Source organism: Ornithorhynchus anatinus, chromosome 2 (assembly GCF_004115215.2).
Source record: "Ornithorhynchus anatinus isolate Pmale09 chromosome 2, mOrnAna1.pri.v4, whole genome shotgun sequence".
Taxonomy (NCBI): domain Eukaryota; kingdom Metazoa; phylum Chordata; class Mammalia; order Monotremata; family Ornithorhynchidae; genus Ornithorhynchus; species Ornithorhynchus anatinus.
The window spans coordinates 62,631,332-62,649,854 of record NC_041729.1 but is presented as its reverse complement, the minus strand read 5'-3'; the positions used below and the strand labels follow the sequence as shown (position 1 = coordinate 62,649,854).

Genomic DNA, 18,523 nt, shown 5'->3' with positions numbered 1-18,523 from the left:
GATCTGGGATTAGAGCCTTCCGACTCCCAGGCCCGTGCTCTATCCACTAGGCCACGCTGCTTCTCCAAATACTTAGATGCAGTGCTAAGTACGCGTGACGAAGAGGGGAGAGTCAGGAGTGTCAGAAAGTCTACGCTGGGTCACTGGAGCAACAGGCAGGGAGGAAGAGGGGAAAGTCAGGGGTAATAACAATAATGATGGCATTTGTTAAGCACATACTATGTGCAAGGCACTGTTCTAAGCGCTGGGGAGATACAAGGTGATCAGGTTGCTGGATGGTCCTTGCTGGATCACTGGGGGTGGGGTGGGGGGGGGAATCAGAGGTATTAGATGATCCATCTTGGGTCACTGGGGGTGTGGAGGGGCTGAGCCCTGAGTGGTGAGAGCAAGAGGGTATTCTTGAGAAGCAGAATGGTGTGATAGGTAGAGCAAGAGCCTGGGAGTCAGAGGTCGTGGGTTCTAATCCCGGCTCTGCCACTTGTCTGCTGGTATGGCTCTGGGCAAGTCACTTCTATTCCTCTGTGCCTCAGTTACCTCAGCTGTAAAATGGGAATTGAGACTGAGCCCCATATGGGCCAGGGATTGTGTTCAACCCAATTTTCCTGTTTCCACCCCAGAGCTTAGTACAGAGCCCGGCACATAGTAAGTGCTTAACAAATACCACTATTATTATTATTGTTATTCTTGGGTCAGTTGGGCCATGGCTGGACTACTGCTCAGTCCCACTCTCCGGCCCTGCAGCGCCAGCCCAGAGGGGACCCACCCCTACGTCCGCAGCCTGTCGCTACCTCTGCACCCTGGGCAGCTGGAAAATCTCCTGCCAGAGCGAGAAGAGGCCCTTCTTCTGGTCCTTCAGGCCGACCTTCATAGTCTGTAGCATCCTCACGCTCAGCTCCCGTTTGCCCCGACTGTGCAAGAACTGTGGGGGAACCAGAGGGGCGTGACCCCTGACCTCTGGGGGTCTCAAAGTGGGGCCTTGTCCCTCCCCCAATCCTCAATCCCTGCCCTCCAGCTCCCACCCTTCTGGCCCCATTGCTCGCTCGCCTCCCCCGTCGGCACCGCTGGGCTCGGGGCCGCGGCCGGACCTGCAACGTGTTGATACACGAGCGGATGTCATTCTCCGTCTTCTCGCACAGGGTCATGAGGGCTCCCACGTCCGCTTTCATCCCCTGGAGTGCTGAGATCTGGAACGTAGCGGCCGCACGTCAACCCGAGTACCCATCTCCGTGGCTCGTGCGCCACCAGAACCGGCTCACCGGCTGACAAGCTAAGCGGCCTCACCAGGGCGGCCCGCGGGCCGACGGGCCCACTGTACCGCGGCCTCCCGGGACGGGCAATGGGGGAAGACCTGGGGTGTGAAAACCCACCATGGTACCGGGCCCTGGGGAATCCTGACTCCCCTCCGAGATGCCGCCACATGGAGAGCAAGCGGTTAAGGGTGCTATACTGCACATCGCCAGGTGCCACCTGGACACTGGGATGGTCACGGACCACGGTGAGGGGAGCTTACTGTGTGCAGAGCTATAATTGAGCTCTTCTGCTTGGGACCGTGGAACTAAGGGCCTGTGTGTGGGCAGAGCGTGTTGCTAAAAGCCTGTGTGTGGTAGTAAGGACCTGTGTGTAGTCAGAGTGCAGTGCTAAGGGTCCAGGTATGGGCAGAGTGCGGTGCTAAGGACTTGTGTAGGGGCAGAGCACGGTGCTAAAGGCCACGGTGTGTGGGGAGAGTGCTGTTCTGAGTGCTTGGGGACGCAAGAAACGGTCCCCGCCCCTCAGTAGCCTCCAATCTGAAGGTCCAGAACAAAGGGCCCTGGCTAATACGGGAGACTCACTCACCTGCAGCTTCCAGGGAAAACCTGGAACCCTACTCCCCAACCTCCCCAGCATCTGGGGACTCCATGAGGGCTGGGTGGAGTCCATGGAGGAGAAAAGTAGAGGAGATGATGAATATGAAATATGAAATGAAGGGGCCCACAAAAACAGAGAGGGAGGGAGGGATGAAGGGAGGGAAGGCCCAGCTGAGACAGGAGAAAAGGCTAATTCCTGGGAGCTGGGGAATGGGGTGGGTCTGTTCTCGGTCCCAGACATCAGGCCCAAGAACCCCAATTGCTGTGCTCAGTGGTGTCTCCCCCTCTACTAGCTCCTTGCCCTAACCTGGCCCCACGCAGGGTACCAGCGAGGGAAGGGGGTGGGTGGTTTTCACCCGGGTTCTCGGTGGGTTCTCCCCGCTGGTGAGAGGTGGGGCGGGGGGCTGGAAACCTGCGGGCACTGACCTCTTGCAGCCTGTGGACCAGCCTTGAGGGCTGGGTCTGTGGGAAGTTCAGGAGGAAGCAGTGCTGTCGTAGCTGCCTCAGCGATGGCGTGAACCTGTCCCGGGAGAGAGGGGGGGGCGTCGGCACACAGGGTCTCCTCCTCCCCGCCCTCCCCCCGCCTCCTTGCAGGACGGGCACCGCATCAACCCGAAGCTGCCAGCCAAGAGTGAATGTAAAAGCCACCGGCATGGCTCACCCGCAGACCAAGACTGCTTTTAGGATGCAGTCCAGAGCAACCTGCTGGCTTCAAAGACAAGCTCAGTCCACCCCTCCCTCGGAGGTCAGATCCCGGCCGCAGCCCGGGAGAACCCTCCTGCAGCTCAGCTTGCGGCAGGGGGACGATTACCAGGACAAACTTCGCTTCGCTCGAAACCCAGTCGGGCAGCGAGGCTTTGTGGAAAGAGCATGGGCTTGGGAGTCAGAAGATGTGGGTTCTAATCCTGGCTTCACCACTTGCTTGCTGTATGAGCTTGGGCAAGCCACTTGACTTCTCTGTGCCTCGGTTACCTCATCTGTAAAATGAGGATTAAGACCGTGAGCCCTACGTGGGACAACCTGATTACTTTGTATCTACTCCAGTGCTTGGAACAGTGCTTGGCACATTCATTCATTCAACAGAATTTATTGAGCGCTTACTATGTGCACAGCACCGTACTAAGCGCTTGGATTGTACATAGTAAGCCCTTAACAAATACCATAAGGTCTTGGAGGGAGCCTCAAGAAAACAGCCCTGCTCAGAGCTCTAGGGAAGAGCGCTTCAACGCCATGGGCGAGGGACTCCATCACCGCTCCAGCCAGAAAGCCCGAAGAGAAAAGCCACTGGAGAAATCAGGATGAAACGGGAGAAAATGACTTAAGGGATGAAGGCCATTAATGGCCCATTGAAGGTGAGGTTATTCAGAGGCCTGCTTTGACCCTGGCCCGGTGAGTCCGGCCTCCGGCCCTGAGCCACATTTAGAAGCCAGGGAGCCAGATGGCTCAGTGCCCACACTGCCCCAGCTAGAAGCCGACTCCATGGGGGCTGGGTGGGGTCCATGGAGGAGAAAAGTTGAGGAGATGATGAATATGAAATATGAAATGAAGGGGCCCACAAAAAAAGAGACGGAGGGAGGGATGAAGGGAGGGAAGGCCCAGCTGAGACAGGAGAAAAGGCTAATTCCTGGGAGTTGGGGAATGGGGGGGGGGTCTGTTTTCGGTCCCAGACATCAGGCCCAAGAACCCCAATTACTGTGCCCAGTGGTGTCTCCCCCTCTAGCCTGGAAGCCCCTTGTGTGCATGGAACGTATTTAACCAACTCAGCTATACTGTAGTTTCTCCAGCGTTTAGTACAGTGGTCTGCACATAGTAAGTGTTCAATAGCTACCACTGATAATATTAATAGCATTTGTTAAGCGACTACTATGGGCCAGGCACTGTTCTAAGCCTGGGGAAGAAAAGGTAATTGGGCTGGACACGGTCCCTCCCCCACATAGGGCTTAATCTTCATTTTATAGATGAGGGAACTGAGGGACAGAGAAGTTAAGTGACTTGCCCAAGGTCACACAGTATACAAACGTGGAGAAAGGATTAGAACCTGGGTCCTTCTGACTCCCCGGCCCATGCTCTATCCGCTTCTCAATCGATGCTCTTCCCACCGGACTGTGGGGTAAAAGCCCCCAAGACTCCTAGCCCCCTTCCCACCACGACCACTGGGAACCCAAGGTCTCTGTACACTTTAGGGAGCTGGCTTTGTTTTTTTTCCTCTGGTATTTTTTAAGTCCTTATCATGTGCTTTAATTATTTATTGTTTATACTAAGATCTGTCTCCCTCTCTAGACTGTGAGCTCATTGTGGGCAGAGAATGTGTCAAGTTACCTTGTTGTACTCTCCCAAAAGTTTAGTACAGTGCTCTGTACACAGTAAGCGGTCCACAAATACAACTGATAGAGAATCCCAGCTCTGCCACTTGTCAGTTGTGTGACTGTGGGCAAGTCACTTTACTTCTCTGGGCCTCAGTTCCCTCATCTGTAAAATGGGGATGAAGATTGTGAGCCCCACGTGGGACAACCTGATGACCCTGTATCTACCCCAGCACTTAGAACAGTGCTCGGCAAATAGTAAGCGCTTAACAAATACCAACATTATTACTGACTGACTGCCTGCCTGCCAGGCACTGTGCTGCGGTAGATACAAACCATTCGGGTTGGACACAGTTCCTGTTCCACATGGGGCTCACAGTCTTAATCCCCATTTTACAGGTGAGATAACTGAGACACAGAGGATAATACTAATAATACTAATAATAATCGGGGTATTTGTTCATTCATTCAATAGTATTTATTGAGCACTTACTATGTGCAGAGCACTGTACTAAGCGCTTGGGATGAACAAGTCGGCAACAGATAGAGACAGTCCCTGCCGTTGGACGGGCTTACAGTCTAATCGGGGGAGACGGACAGACAAGAACAATGGCAATAAATAGAGTCAAAGGGAAGAACATCTCGTAAAAACAGTGGCAACTAAATAGAATCGAGGCGATGTACAATTCATTAACAAAATAAATAGGGTAACGAAAATATATACAGTTGAGCGGACGACTACAGTGCTGTGGGGATGGGAAGGGAGAGGTGGAGGAGCAGAGGGAAAAGGGGAAAAAGAGGGTTCAGCTGCAGAGAGGTAAAGGGGGGATGGCAGAGGGAGTAGAGGGAGAAGAGGAGCTCAGTCTGGGAACGCCTCTTGGAGGAGGTGAGTTTTAAGTAGGGTTTTGAAGAGGGAAAGAGAATCAGTTTGGCGGAGGTGAGGAGGGAGGGCGTTCCAGGACCGCGGGAGGACGTGACCCGGGGGTCGACGGCGGGATAGGCGAGACCGAGGGACGGTGAGGAGGTGGGCGGCAGAGGAGCGGAGCGTGCGGGGTGGGTGGTAGAAAGACTTGTTAAGCGCTTACTATGGGCCAGACACTGTACTAAGCGCTAGGGTGGATACAAAGAAATTGGGTTGGACCCAATCCCTGTCCCACACAGGGCTCAGAGTCTCAATCCCCATTTTACAGATGAGGTAACTGCGGCACAGTGATTGCCCAAGTGATTTGCCCAAGGTCACACAGCAGACAAGAGGCGGATCCGGGATTAGAACCCAAGACCTTCTGACTTCCAGGCCTGTGCTCTACCCACTACACCATGCTGTTAAGTGACTTGCCCAAGGGCACAGCACACAAGCCAGAGTCAGAAGGTCCGGATTCCCAGGTCCACGGTCTTTTCACTACGCCACGCTGCTTGCTGTGGTTTGGACTGGTCTTTCACTGACCTCCAGGTGTCCCTCAAGGTTCAGTTCTGGGTCCCCCTCAATTTTCCATCTTCACCCACCCGCTTGGAGAACTCATTCGCTCCCCGCACCCTTGGAGAATTCATTCGCTCACATGGCTTCAACTAGCTCCTCTAGGCAAAGGATTTCCAAATCTACATCTCCAGCCCTGATCTCTCTCCTTTCTCTGCGGTCTCGAATTTCCTCCTGCCTTCAAGGCATTTCTACTTGGATGTCCCGCTGTCACCTCAAACTCAATATGTCTAAAACAGAACTCCTTATCTTCCCAGCCAAACCCTGTCCTTTCCCTGATTTTCCCATCACAGGAGACAGCACCACCATCCTTCCTGTCTCGCAAGCCCATAACCTTGGCATCATCCTTGACTCCTCTCCTTATTCAACCCACACATTCACTAAATCATGTGCGTTTTACCTTCACAACAGCTCTAAAATCCGCCCTTTCCTCTCCATTCCTGTTACCACGTTAATACACTCATCCTATTCCTCCTGGATTACTGCATCAGCCTCCTTGCTGACCTTCCAGCCTCCCGCCTCTCCCTACTCTAGTCCCTATTTCACTCTGCTGCCCTCATCAATTTTCTACAAAGACATTCAGGAAACGTTTCTCCACTCCTCAAAAAACTCCAGTGGTTACCATCCATCACCACATCAAACAGAAACTCCTCACCACTGGCTTTAAAATACTCAATCACCTTCTTCCCTCCTACTTTACCTCACCACTCTCCTACAACCCAGACTGCATACTTTGTTCCTCTAATGCCTCGATCTTATCCATCTCGCTGCCGACTCCTCGCCTATGTCCTGCCTCTGGACTGGAACACCCACCCTCCTCAAATCCGACAATTACTCTCCTCGTTCTTCAAGGCCTTATTGAGGCACACCTCCTCCAAGAGGCCCTCCCTAAGCTCCCCTATCATCTTCTCCCACTCCCTTCTGCATCGCCCTGACTTGCTCCTTTTTATCTCCCCCCAACTTCCATCCCCACAGTACTTAGGTACATATCTATAATTTACTTATTTGTATTGATGTCTTTTCTCCCCACTCCAGACTGAGCTCATTGTGAACAAGGAATGTGTCTGTTTGTTGTACTGTACTCTCCCAAGCGCTTAGAACAGTGCTCTGCACATAGTAAGTGCTCAGTAAATGGCTGAATGAATGAATGAGCAGTAAGTGCTCAATAAATTGAGAACTCTGGGAGAACCTTAAGCAGCTCTCTAGTCTGAACACTGAAAGGCAGAACTCCAGGACTTCTCTCACTGGTCACAACTCCCTCCCTCCTAAAAGCCCCCAATCCCACAAAGGATTCTGGGCTACGTAGTCTGTGGACGGCAATCGACTCCTGGACCAACCTCCCGTCCTCTTGGCCCACCCTAGGTTCCGAGTTCTGGGCACGGACCATCCCCAGCAGCCCAGAGGCTAACTGCAAGGTATCGGCTAGTCACCGGACTGGACCCTGGGCATCCCAAGCTGCCGCCCTCACCCTCTGTCCCCGGTGCTCTGAGGTCCTACGGCCACTCACTGGTCATTGCAGATACAGATGATCGGCCGTAACAGGAGGCCTCCTTCCCGTCTCCTCTTCCTGCTCCCGGGCCCACCGCTGGCCGTCTCCACGTCTTTGGTGTCCTTCCGGTTGAGGATATTCAGGAGCACGTTAATGGCTGGCTGGAGGGGGAGGGGCGAGTAGAGGTCACCTTTGGGCAGGATGGGCTGCAGAACTGGCTCCTCGGGCAGCCCACGCCATACCCTGGTGGTGTCTGGGGGGGCGTCCAGTTGGGGATGGGGAGGAGAAGACTACTCTCCTCGGAGTTATGCTACCCCAGCAGGTCACCCCACCAACCTCTCTCTGGCCCAGACCAGCCTGCCCTTCTACATGGGGGGAGGGAACAGGCAACGAAGGGTCAGGATGAGGTGACAGCTTCCGAGACCCCTCCCCGGTGGTTGCCAAGGGGAGTCGAGGGGGGCTCCTGGTCTGAGAGACGTAGAGGCAGAGGGATTGGGAGGCTGAACAGGTGGGAGTGGAAAAGGTAATAAAGTTAGCCCTGGACCCAGCCAATGCCCTCCCCATCTGCGATCATTAGCTCCAAGACCCTTCTCCTGCCCAAAGAGGGGTTCCAGGGGCCACCCTCCACTCACTGTGGGTGCCCCGTCGATCTCGTCGATGATCAGGCAGTTTGGCTTTTCATGGGCACCCAGGACAGACTTCATCTGGGTGGCAGCTTCGATGCGGGTCTTAAAGATGTCCGGGCTGCGGTCGTCACTGCCAACACACCATGTTGGCCAGTATCAGATCCCCTCCCGCACCCACCCCACCCTCACTCTTCCGTATCCGAGCACAGACCCTGCTGGAGTGAAGCTCCCGGTAGACAAAGCCCATGTCTCACGATTCTGTTAGGTTTCCCCCAGTGCTCAACACCCAAGGAGCACTCAGTAAGTCCAAGAGTACTGCTCCCGCCCCCTGCCAAGCATCCCAGCTGCAGCACTTCGTAGCCAGCGTTCCCTGAGCGATTTTGCCGTAGAGATCGCAAGAGCCTCACCTGGTTGCGGTCCGATTTCTTTTGGGCCGCTCCCCTCCCCGATTTCTCCCACTGGGCTTGGGGGACTTGACCCAGGGTTTGGGTGTCATTTCCTGACAAAGACCCGCTCGAACCGCTCTGCGCCGGGGGCCCAAGACTCACCTGGCGTTCATCTCCACCACGTTGTAACCCGCGTGCTTTGCTATGACGTGGGCCAGGGTGGTCTTCCCCAGCCCGGGGGGTCCACACAGCAACGCCACCTGCAGCCGAGCACAGTGAGCACGGTGAGCACTTGCGGCCGAGCACAATGAGCACTTACTCCTCCACACTATCTTCCCATTCTCTTCTCCCTCCTAGCTGTAATGCACTCCGTGTCTGTGTCCCCTGCTAGATTGGAAGCTCTTCAAGGGCAGGAACCATAGCTTTCAACTCTACTGTACTCCCCCAAGTGCTCAGATCAGTGCTCTGCACACACAGGAGATGCCTTCTGCATCTTACTGATCGAGACACATGCTGTTGGGGATGCTCAAGGCCCCAATCAGTCAGGAGAGCCTGACCTGCCCGCAGCCCAGCTGACTTCTCCCAGGCCCCAAATCAGGGCTTGAGGCCTGTGGCCCTGGTGTCCGCCCACCCACGATGGCCCGAGAGGACACCCCGCTCGCGCCTGCCGGACCCGCCTTATGCTTTGGCCTCTTGGTCTGGTCCAGCTCCGCCTCCAGGATCTCCTCGGTCAACTGCTCTTTGCTCTTCCACTTGCCCTGCTGCTCCCTGGCGGCCTTGGCGGGCGCCCGCGGCTCGGCGACCGGCTTGGCTCTCTTGGCCGGCTTCTCCCTTCCGAACACCACCAGGTCCCACAGCTTCAGCCACTTGAGCAGGCAGCGGTTGGTGTACTGGAAGAGGCAGGCAGGTGGGGCGTCCAAACGCTGAAGCGGCCCCCGTTTCGCTTGCCGCGCTGGGCCGGGTCCCTCCCCATCAGGGTTGCACACTTCCATTCGGGCCAGTGGGGGGTTTAATCACACGCCCCCACCGCTTGAGATCTGTCAGGCAGCACCAGGGATGCCCCTGCCCTGCCGCGGGTGAGGTGGCCCACTCGGGGAACGAGCCTGGCCCGCAAACCAGAGTTGGAAGGGTCACACGGCACAGGCCGGCGGGGGCGGAAGAGGGGGTGCAGACCCTCCCAGGACTGGGCTGGAGGTTCTGCTAGCCTGGGCAGGACCAACGCCCCAAGAGGAAGACTCCAGGGACCATGGCGGGGGGAGGCAGTGGACTGGGAAGGGACAAAGAGCCTCACGTCATCGCTGAGCAGGTCTGTGTAGCGCTGGGGGGTGAACCGATCCACCCAGAGACTGTTCATGGATGACTCTTCCTCTTCCTCCTGCTCCTCCTCCTCCTCGGCCATCACGGCACTCCCGGGGCCCGGGGCCGGGGCTCCAGGGCTAGGAGCATCGAGACTGCAGGGCACAAAATCCTTCTGAAGACAAACTGGCCCGCAGCTTGGGCTTTGACGTCACGAAACAAGTCCAGAGGGGCTCTGGTTCGTATGGGGGCCCGGTCCTCCCCACCCCCGGTGGCGCTGGTACTTTCCTGCTGCACGCTCAGCCCTGACCCGGCCTCTCACCGGGCTGCCGGGAGGCAGCTTCCACGTTTCCGTTCCCTTCCGATCCACGGCCTGTATGGCTAGCACAGGGGTGGGACCCTGGGCGGCTGGCCGCCCTCTGGATTCAGCTTCTTTCTCAGCGGGCTACAGCAGTGGCAGTGGGGTGATCAGTGGGCTCATTCCTTGAGGTGGTGTTGGTTTGGGCCTTAAAGACCCTCCTAAAACCCCAACTCCTCCAACACCCTTCGGTTCCTACCCACCCTTCCGTCTCCTCTCTCGGGCACTGATTCACCTACGACTGCGTGCTCTGCAGTCATCGCACACAGTAAACTGGGTTGATCAACGGGCCTTCAGACCTGGTGCAACATACATATATTCTGGAATTCTACATCCACCTCCCCAGGTAGAGGGAAAGCGTGGGCGAGGATTGAGGGTTTTTTGTTAAAATAATAATTATGGCACGCGCTGAGCACTGTCCGAAGCTCTGGGGTAGATACGGGGTAATCAGATGGTCCCACGTGGGGCTCACATTTTTTAATCCCCATTTTTACAGATGAGGTAACTGAGGCACAGAGAAGTTAAGTGACTTGCCCAAGGTCACACAGGAGACAAGTGGCAGAGCCAGGATTAGAACCCACGACCTCTGACTCCCAAGCCCATGCTCCTTCCACTACGCCATGCTGCTTCTCCAAATACCCAACTGTTTGGTGCAAATGGATACTCGATAAGTAGCACGGCTACTGCTACAACTGCTGCCGGTCTCCCTGAGTTAAAAGGAGGTAATATTCCACCAGGGCCCGGTTGAGACTGGGCAGAGACACATCAAAGCAGGAGCCCCAAGCAGACACGGGACCCGGGATCACAGTGGAAACACCCGCTGGACCCAGGGGTGAAGTCAGACCTCTTACCTGTTCAACAAGTCCGTCAACTGCTGAGAGCCCTCCAAAACCCTCCTCCGGCGCTGGAAGTAAGCGAGTTTGACCTGGGGTCACGATTCCCTCCTCTTCCTTACCACCTACTTGGTGCTGGGGGTGGGGAGGGGCATTTCTAACAGGGGCCCGGGGGCATTTCGATAGCTCCGTGGGAGAGTCAGGAATGGAGAGGGGAGTCAGGGGTGATGGATGGTCCTTGCTGAGTCAGTGGGGGAGGGTCAGAAATGGAGAGGAGAGAGTCGGGGGTGTTGAATGGTCTATGCTGGGTCACTGCAGGGGGTGCGAAAGTTAGTGAGGGGAGAGTCAGGGGTGTTGGATGCGCCGCCCTGGGTCACTGAGGGAGAGTCAGCGGTGTCAGGTGATAGATCTCTAACACCGAGGGCAAAGAGCACACAGTTCTTCCAAGCGCCCTGGTGCCCTATCAGAGTGGGAGCCCTGGGCTGGGCGGCCGAGGAGTTGACCAGGGGCCCTATCTGAGCCCTAACTCAGAGCTGCTTTTCCTTCTGTCTCGAGGCTCGCTTCCTCTCCACCCCTTGCGACCCCGAAGGGTGGGGGAGAGAGGGTGAGGGAGGGTGATCCCCAGCCCCCGGGGACTGGGGGTGGTTAGCCTGTCAGTTGGGGTTGGCCCAGCTGAGCGGGAAGGAGGGTGAAGGCCCTCCGGCCAGCCAGCCAGCCACCCCTGCCCACCCTCTTCCCTGGCTGCCTCCCCATACCTCATTGGCGACCTGCTCCTTCAGGTGAGAGAAAGGAACTCCCAGCAGGTGAAGCTGCCTGTGTCCTCTCCAGCTGATGTCTGGGTTGACAAGCTGTGGGAAGCCAGGGGGGCCAGTTGTGGGGTGAGCCTCCCTACGGGTCCCCCGTAGCTCACCCGGTTTCGAGCCCTCCGGACAAGCTGCTCTAGGTCTTGCTTGCTGAAGGGGATGAGCGGACTCTGCTTCCGGGCCTCTTGCCATATCCCCGTTATAGCTATCACTCCCAGGGAGTGAGAACTACATCTCTTTTTATGTTGGGTTTTCTTTTTTTCTTTTGGGTATTTGTTAAGCACTTGCTATGTGCCAGGCACTGTACTAAGATACAAGTTAATCAGGTTGGACACAGTTCCTGTCCCACAAAGGGATCACAGTCTTAATCCCCACTTTACAGATGAGGTAACTGAGGCACAGAGAAGTTAAGTGGCCAAACACTCAGCACACCACATTTCCCCCAGTGGGAGTTCAATACATATCATGACTATTAGTATTATTATTAATAATGATGGTTTTGTAAAGCGCTTACTAAATGCCAAACACTGATCTAAGCACTGGGAAGGACATAAGATCACCAGGTCGGATACAGTCCCTGTCCTACCTGGGGTTCTCCGTTTAAGCAGAAGGAAGAACAGACATCGAACCTCTGCTTTACGGTTGAGGAAACCGGGTACAGAGTAATCGATCGGTCGTATAATTGAGCACTTACTATTTGCACAGCACTATACTAAGCGCTTGGGAGAGTAGTGAAGTGACTTATCCAAGGTCACGCAGCAGACAAGTGGCAGAGTCAGGATTAGAACCCACACTGTAGACTTGTTGAGGGCAAGGAATGTGCGTTTATTGATATTCTGTACTCGCCTAAGTGCTTAGTACAGTGCTTTGGACACAGTGAGTGCTCAATAAATACAATCGAATGAATGAACCTAGGCTTTCTGATTCACAAGCCCAGGCAACACCGCTTCCTTGCCTAATAATAAGAATTATTAATTATTATTAATAATTAATAATTAATAAGGCACTGTTCTTAAGCGCTAGGGTGGATACAAGCAAATCGGGTTGGACAGTCCCCGTCCCATGTGGGGCTCGCAGCCTCAATCCCCATTTTACTGACGAGGTAACTGAGGCTTAGAGAAGCGAAGTGACTTGCCCAAAGTCACATGGCAGACAAGCGTCAGGCCCGTGGTCTAACACCACGCTGCCTCTCTTCCTTGTCCCTCTTAGTTCTCCATTCTGGGCCCGTGAGTTAATTCCGCTGCTCCCTTCGAGGCCCAAGCTCTATCCGGGCAGGGCTCTCCCAAAAGGGTTGGAGACTCTGGCTGTGGTGGCCCCAGGCCTATGTTCCCCCCGTGTGCCGCCCACGGCCGAGAGGGTGGCAGCCTGCCCTGGCGGCACGAGCCCGAGCCAGGAACCGGGAGGCCAAAGAACGAAGGCCCAGCTCCGCCACTGGCCTGCCAGGGTCTCATTTCCCTCATCTGTAAAATGGGGGGAAGATCCCGCGCTCGTCTTCTCTTTGAGATCACGAGCCCCATGGGGGACAGGGACCGTGCCCTATCCAATTCCTTTGTATCTACCCCGGTGCTTGGCACCCAGTAAGTGTCTACACCCTCAACACCCTTATCGTTTGAGGGAAATGACCTCAAGAGACCAGAGGCTTCCCGGCCCGACCCAGGGCCCCAAGAGGGAGGGGGCCGGCACAAGCAGCCCTCTGATCGGAAGGACTCAAGCCCTGGGTCCCGGGTGCAAGGGGCCGGCCGCGATCAACTCCTACCTCCTCTCTTGCCCCCAGGGGATCGTCCTTCATCACCAAGTAGACTCTGGTGCCATCGGTGGACGTCACGTTGATGTAGTCGTCCAAGACAGGGGGCCGCCGCAAGACCCCTCTGCGGCTCGCTCTGGGGGAAGGGGTCCTCTGGAGCGGGGCAACGTCGCTCATCTCTAGGGGGCCCGGGCTCCAGTCCCGGTCAGTGGGTCTGCAGGTGCCATGGAGGGACACGGCCCAGGTGTGCCGGTGAGGGTGGTGTGGGTACCTGGGGTCTTTATCCTTTCTCCTCTAATTCCGCTATGCTTTCCCCCCAGTTGAGTCCCTGCCTCCCCCAGCCCCTCCGACACCTCTGAGAAGCAGCTCCCTGGCCCCCATGCACCAGATTTCTTATTCTCTCTGGGCCCATCTCCGGGGGCCTCTCCTGCCACCGACTGGCACCCAGTCCCCCCAAACCAACCCAATTTCACCACCTATATCGGACTGGCCCCAACCCCCTCCCAGGATGCCCCCGCAGCCACCCCAGGAAGAAGTAGTCCTGGCAGCCTCCGACACCGTCACCAGCAAGCGCCAGTCACCTGCCGTCCGGCTCCCGGGCAGGGTCCTCAGGGGTCAGCGGGGGCGTGATGTCACCTTGCAGGGGGCCGGAACAGGACGTCTCGAGTGCCAGGCCAAAATCCAGCTTCTTGACGGTCTCGAGCTTCCGCCGTTTGGGCTTGGGAGCTGAGAGGCGGGACGGAGTGGGCACGTCTGGGTCTGACTCTGCCCCGCACCCCCGCCCAACACCGGCCTCACCCTGGCTCCCCTGGGTCATAGTTGCCCTGGGAGGTGAGGACAGATTCCCCTATATACTGCAACCCACAGGGCCCTCCCTGCCCGGGACATACTGAATGGGACCAGGGTCAGGGGGTCCTCCTCTTCCACCTCCACTGGCTCCCGCTGATCCTGCCCGGAGACACCGGTACTGCCATCCCGGTCCCGTCCCGGGCCGTGATCCCCGTGGCCCACATCGCCGGCGGCGAGGGCCTCCTCAAACGTCACCGGTTTCCTCTTCCGTCGCCAGGAGACCTTCGGGGCTGGTGGGGTTGGGTCCCCTAGGGACAAAAGTTTGTATGAACGGGCAGGCAAGGGGACCAGAAGGGCTGGGGGCCGGGCTGTCCTACTCAAACGGCCCACGGGCTGCCTGCCAGTTCATCTCCTAGTAGGGAGGCGGGTACTCCTCCAGGTCTCAGGACCTCACCCTCCTGGCAGGCCCCTGGAAAGAGCCGGAAGCACCCATATGACAATGAATAATTATGGCATTTGTTAAGCGCTTACTATGTGCCAGGCACTGTATTAAGCGCTGGGGTGAATTCAAGCAAATCGGGTTGCACACAGTCCCCGTCCCACGTGGAGCTCACAGTCTCAATTCCCATTTTACAGATAGGTAACCGAGGCACAGAGAAGTGAAGTGAGTTGCCCAAGGTCACCCAGCAGACAAGTGGCGGAGCTGGGATTAGAATCCATGACCTTCTGACTTTCAGGCCCAAGCTCTATCCGCTAGGCTGACTTCGGGGGCACCTGAGCCAGGGAGCTACTAGCCCTGGGGGTGATGGGTCCTGAAGATGGCTAGTCCTGGGAGTATCTGATCCAGGGGGAGGCTGAATCTGGAGGTATCTAACTCAGGGGGCAAGAGGTTATGGGGTGACAGCCCTGGGCGCAACAGGTCCAGGGGGTGTTTGACTCTGGAAGTGGTGACTGATCCTGGGAGCAGGAGATCTTGGGACTGAGAGATCCTGAGGGTGACAGGTTCTGGATGTGATAGACCCCGGGGGTTGACAGACCCTGGAGGCAACATGTCTTGGGGGTGTTCGACGCTGGGGACGATAGGTCCTAGGAATTACTGCCCCTGACCCTGGAGGTGAGAGGTCCTGCGGATGAGTGACCCTAAGGGTGACAGGTTCTGGGGGTGACTGACCCTGAGGGTGAGAGGTTCTGGGGGTGATCTGCCCTAAGGAAGAGGGGTCCTGAGGGCAACGTGTTCTAGGGGTGACTGACTCTGAAAGTGGTAGGTCCCAGGGGTGTCGGACTCTGAGGACGGGAGGTTCTGGGGATGACAGATCCTGAGGGTGGCAAGTCCTGGGATGATTAACCTTGCGGATGACAGGTCCTGGGGTGCGATGGGTTTATGGGGTGACTGCCCCTGAGGGAGACAGGTTCTGGGATGACTGCCCCTGAGGATGACTGGTTTTGGGGGGTGACTAACCTTGGTGATGACAGGTCCTGGGGGTGTCTGAAGGTGATAGTCCCATGAGTGACTGATCCGAAGGGTGAGAGGTCCTGGGGGCAACAGGTTCTGGGGGTGACTGACCTGAAGAGTGACAGGTCCTGGGGGTGATGGACTCTGAGGGTGACAGGTCCTGGGGGGGGGGGACTGACCTTGGGGACGACAGGTCCTGGGGGTGTCTGAGGATGACAGGTACTCACTAACACAAAGCGTGGCAATTTCTGGGGGTAAATGACCCTGAGGGTAAAATAAATAAATAAATTGTGGTATTTGTTAAGCGCTGGGGGATACAAGGTGATCAGTTTGTCCCACGTGGGACTCACAGTTTTAATCCCCATTTGACAGACGAGGTAACTGAGGCAAAGAGAAGTTAAGTGACTTGCCCAAGGTCACACAGCTGACTAGCGGCAGAGCCGGGATTAGAACCCGTGATCTCTGACTCCCAAGCCCACGCTCTTTCCACGGAACCACGCTGACAGGTTCTGGGGACAAATGACCCTGAGGGTGACAGGTTCTGGGGGTGACTGATCCTGAGTATGAGACGTTCTGGGGTAACTGACCCGGAGGGTGACAGACCCTGAAAATGATAGGTTTGGCGGGGTGACTGATCCTGAGGGTGACAGGTTCTGGGGGGGGGGAGACTGATCCTGAGGATGAAAGGTCTTGAGGGCGACTGGCCCTGAGGGTGACAGATCCTGGGGCCGACTGACCCTGAGCGTGACAGGTTTTGGGGATCACTGACTCTGAACATGATACGTCTTGGGGTGACAGATTCTGGGGTGAGTGCCCTTGGGAGTGGCAGGTTCTGGGGTGAATGCCCCTGGGAGTGACAGGCTCTGGGGGCGACTATAACCCTACGGGCGATGTCTTGCGGGTGACTGATCCATGAGGGTGACAGTTTTGGGGGTGACTAGCCCTGTGGGTGACTGATCCTGGGGGGGTCAGTGCCCCTGGGGGTGCCAGGTTTTGGGGGTGAGTGCCCCTGGGAGTGACAGGTTCGGGGGGGGGGGTGTCTGACACTAAGAGTCACAAGTCTTGTGGGTGACTGATCCATGAGGGTGATGGGTTTTGGGGTGAGTGCCCCTGGGGGTGGCAGGTTCTGGGGGTGACGGACCCTAAGAGTGACAAGTCTTGCAGGTGACTGATCCATGATGGGCTTTGGGGGTGAGTTCCCCTGGAGGTGGTGGGTTCCGGGGGTGACTGACCTTAAGAGTGACAAGTCTTGTGGGTGACTGATCCATGATGGGTTTTGGGGGTGAGTGCCCCTAGGGGTGGCGGGTTCTGGGGGTGACTGACCCTGGGGGTGGCAGGTTCTGGGGGTGACTGACCTTAAGAGTGACAAGCCTTGTGGGTGACTGATCCATGATGGGTTTTGGGGGTGAGTGTCCCTGGGGGTGCCGGGTTCTGGGGGGTGGCCGATCCTGGGGGTTAGGGGTTCTGGGAGTGAGTGTCCCTGGGAGTGACAGGTGCTGGGGGGGACTGACCCTAAGAGTGACAAGTCTTGTGGTGACTGATCCATAACGGGTATTGGGGGTGAGTGCCCCTGGGGGTGACGGGTTCTGGGGGGTAACTGACCCTAAGAGTGACAAGTCTTGTGGGTGAATGATCCATGAGGGTGATGGGTTTTGGGGGTGACTGATCCTGAGGGGGTGCCAGACTGTGGGGGGTGACTGACCCTGGGGGTGCCAGGTTCTGGGGGGTGACTGATCAATGAGGGTGGTGGGTTTGGGGGGTGAATGGCCCTGGGGGTGGCAGGTTCTGGGGGTGACTGACCCTAAGAGTGACAAGACTTGTGGGTGACTGATCCATGAGGGTGATGAGTTTTGGGGGTGACTGGCCCTGGGGATGACTGATCCTGGGGGGGGGGGCTGATCCTGGGGGTGGCAGGTTTTGGGGGTGACTGCCCCTGGGGATGGCAGGTTCTGGGGGAGGACTGATCCTGCGGGTGGCAGGTTCTGGGGGGTGACTGCCCCTGGGGGTGGCAGATTCTGGGGGGGGACTGATCCTGGGGGTGGCAGGTTTTGGGGGGGACTGACCCTGGGGGTGGCAGGTTCGGGGGGGGGGAATGATCCTGGGGGTGGCAGGTTCTGGGAGGGGGGACTGCTCCTGGGGGTGGCAGGTTCTGGGGGGGGACTGATCCTGGGGGTGGCAGGTTTTGGGGGTGACTGACCCTAAGAGTGACAAGCCTTGCGGGGGACTGATCCATAAAGGTGACGGGTTTTGGGGGGACTGATCCTGGGGGGACGACTGATCCTGGGGGTGGCAGATTTTGGGAGTGACTGACCCTAAGACTTGTGGGGGACTGACCCATAAGGGTGATGGGTTTTGGAGGGACTGATCTGGGGGGGGGGGGGGGGATTGATCCTGGGGGTGGCAGGTCCTGGGGGGGGACTGTCCCTGGGGGTGGCAGGTTCTAGGGGGGGGACTGATCCTGGGGGTGGCAGGTTTTGGGGGGGTGACTGCCCCTGGGGGTGGCAGGATTTGGGGGTGACTGCCCCTGGGAGTGGCAGGTTTTGGGGGGGACTGACCCTGGGGGTGGCAGGATTGGGGGGGGGCTGATCCATAAGGGTGATGGGTTTTGGGGGGGACTGATCCTGGGGGTGGCAGGTTCTGGGGGGGGGACTGATCCTGGGGGTGGCAGGTTTTGGGGGTGACTGCCTCTGGGGGTGGCAGGCTTTGGGGGGGGACTGCCCCTGGGGGTGGCAGGATTTGGGGGTGACTGCCCCTGGGGGAGGCAGGTTTTGGGGGGGACTGACCCTGGGGGTGGCAGGATTTGGGGGGGCCTGATCCTGGGGGGGTGGCAGGATTTGGGGGGGGCTTATCCATAAGGGTGATGGGTTTTCGGGGGGGACTGATCCTGGGGGTGGCAAGTCCTGGGGTGAGCGACCCCGGGGGTGGGGGGCGGGAACGACCCGCTGCGGGGCCTCCCTCACCGTCCAGCTCCGCCAGGACCTCCAGCTCGGCGGCGAACTGGCTGTCGAAGTCGTCGTCATCGTCGTCGTCGTCCTCCACGCCGTACAGCTCCTCCTCGTAGGCCGCCATGACGGCCTCCCGCCCGAGCGCGCAGGCGCGGGAGGCCGAGGGCGCGAGACCGGGCG

General features: G+C 57.4%; 1 protein-coding gene across 4 annotated transcripts in view; it reads right to left on the bottom strand.

Annotated features, from left to right (window-relative positions):
• CHTF18 (chromosome transmission fidelity factor 18) overlaps positions 1–18,523 on the bottom strand; it is a 24,556-nt gene extending 6,033 nt beyond the window's left edge. For 2 of the 4 annotated variants that reach the window (XM_029057506.2, XM_039911133.1), the window contains exons 1-14: positions 18,359–18,523; positions 14,047–14,253; positions 13,738–13,882; positions 13,169–13,370; positions 11,365–11,457; positions 10,628–10,680; positions 9,414–9,573; positions 8,800–9,012; positions 8,285–8,382; positions 7,743–7,866; positions 7,129–7,271; positions 2,271–2,364; positions 1,086–1,184; positions 789–919 (exon numbers count right to left, since the gene is read on the bottom strand). In XM_029057506.2, the coding sequence (XP_028913339.1) occupies positions 789–919; positions 1,086–1,184; positions 2,271–2,364; positions 7,129–7,271; positions 7,743–7,866; positions 8,285–8,382; positions 8,800–9,012; positions 9,414–9,573; positions 10,628–10,680; positions 11,365–11,457; positions 13,169–13,370; positions 13,738–13,882; positions 14,047–14,253; positions 18,359–18,467 (1,871 nt within the window). In that variant the 5' untranslated portion in view covers positions 18,468–18,523. Of the gene's footprint in view, positions 1–788; positions 920–1,085; positions 1,185–2,270; positions 2,365–7,128; positions 7,272–7,742; positions 7,867–8,284; positions 8,383–8,799; positions 9,013–9,413; positions 9,574–10,627; positions 10,681–11,364; positions 11,458–13,168; positions 13,371–13,737; positions 13,883–14,046; positions 14,254–15,404; positions 15,479–15,577; positions 15,663–18,358 lie in introns of all 4 variants that reach the window. The other 2 variants (XM_029057507.1, XM_029057508.1) reach the window with 2 other exon arrangements.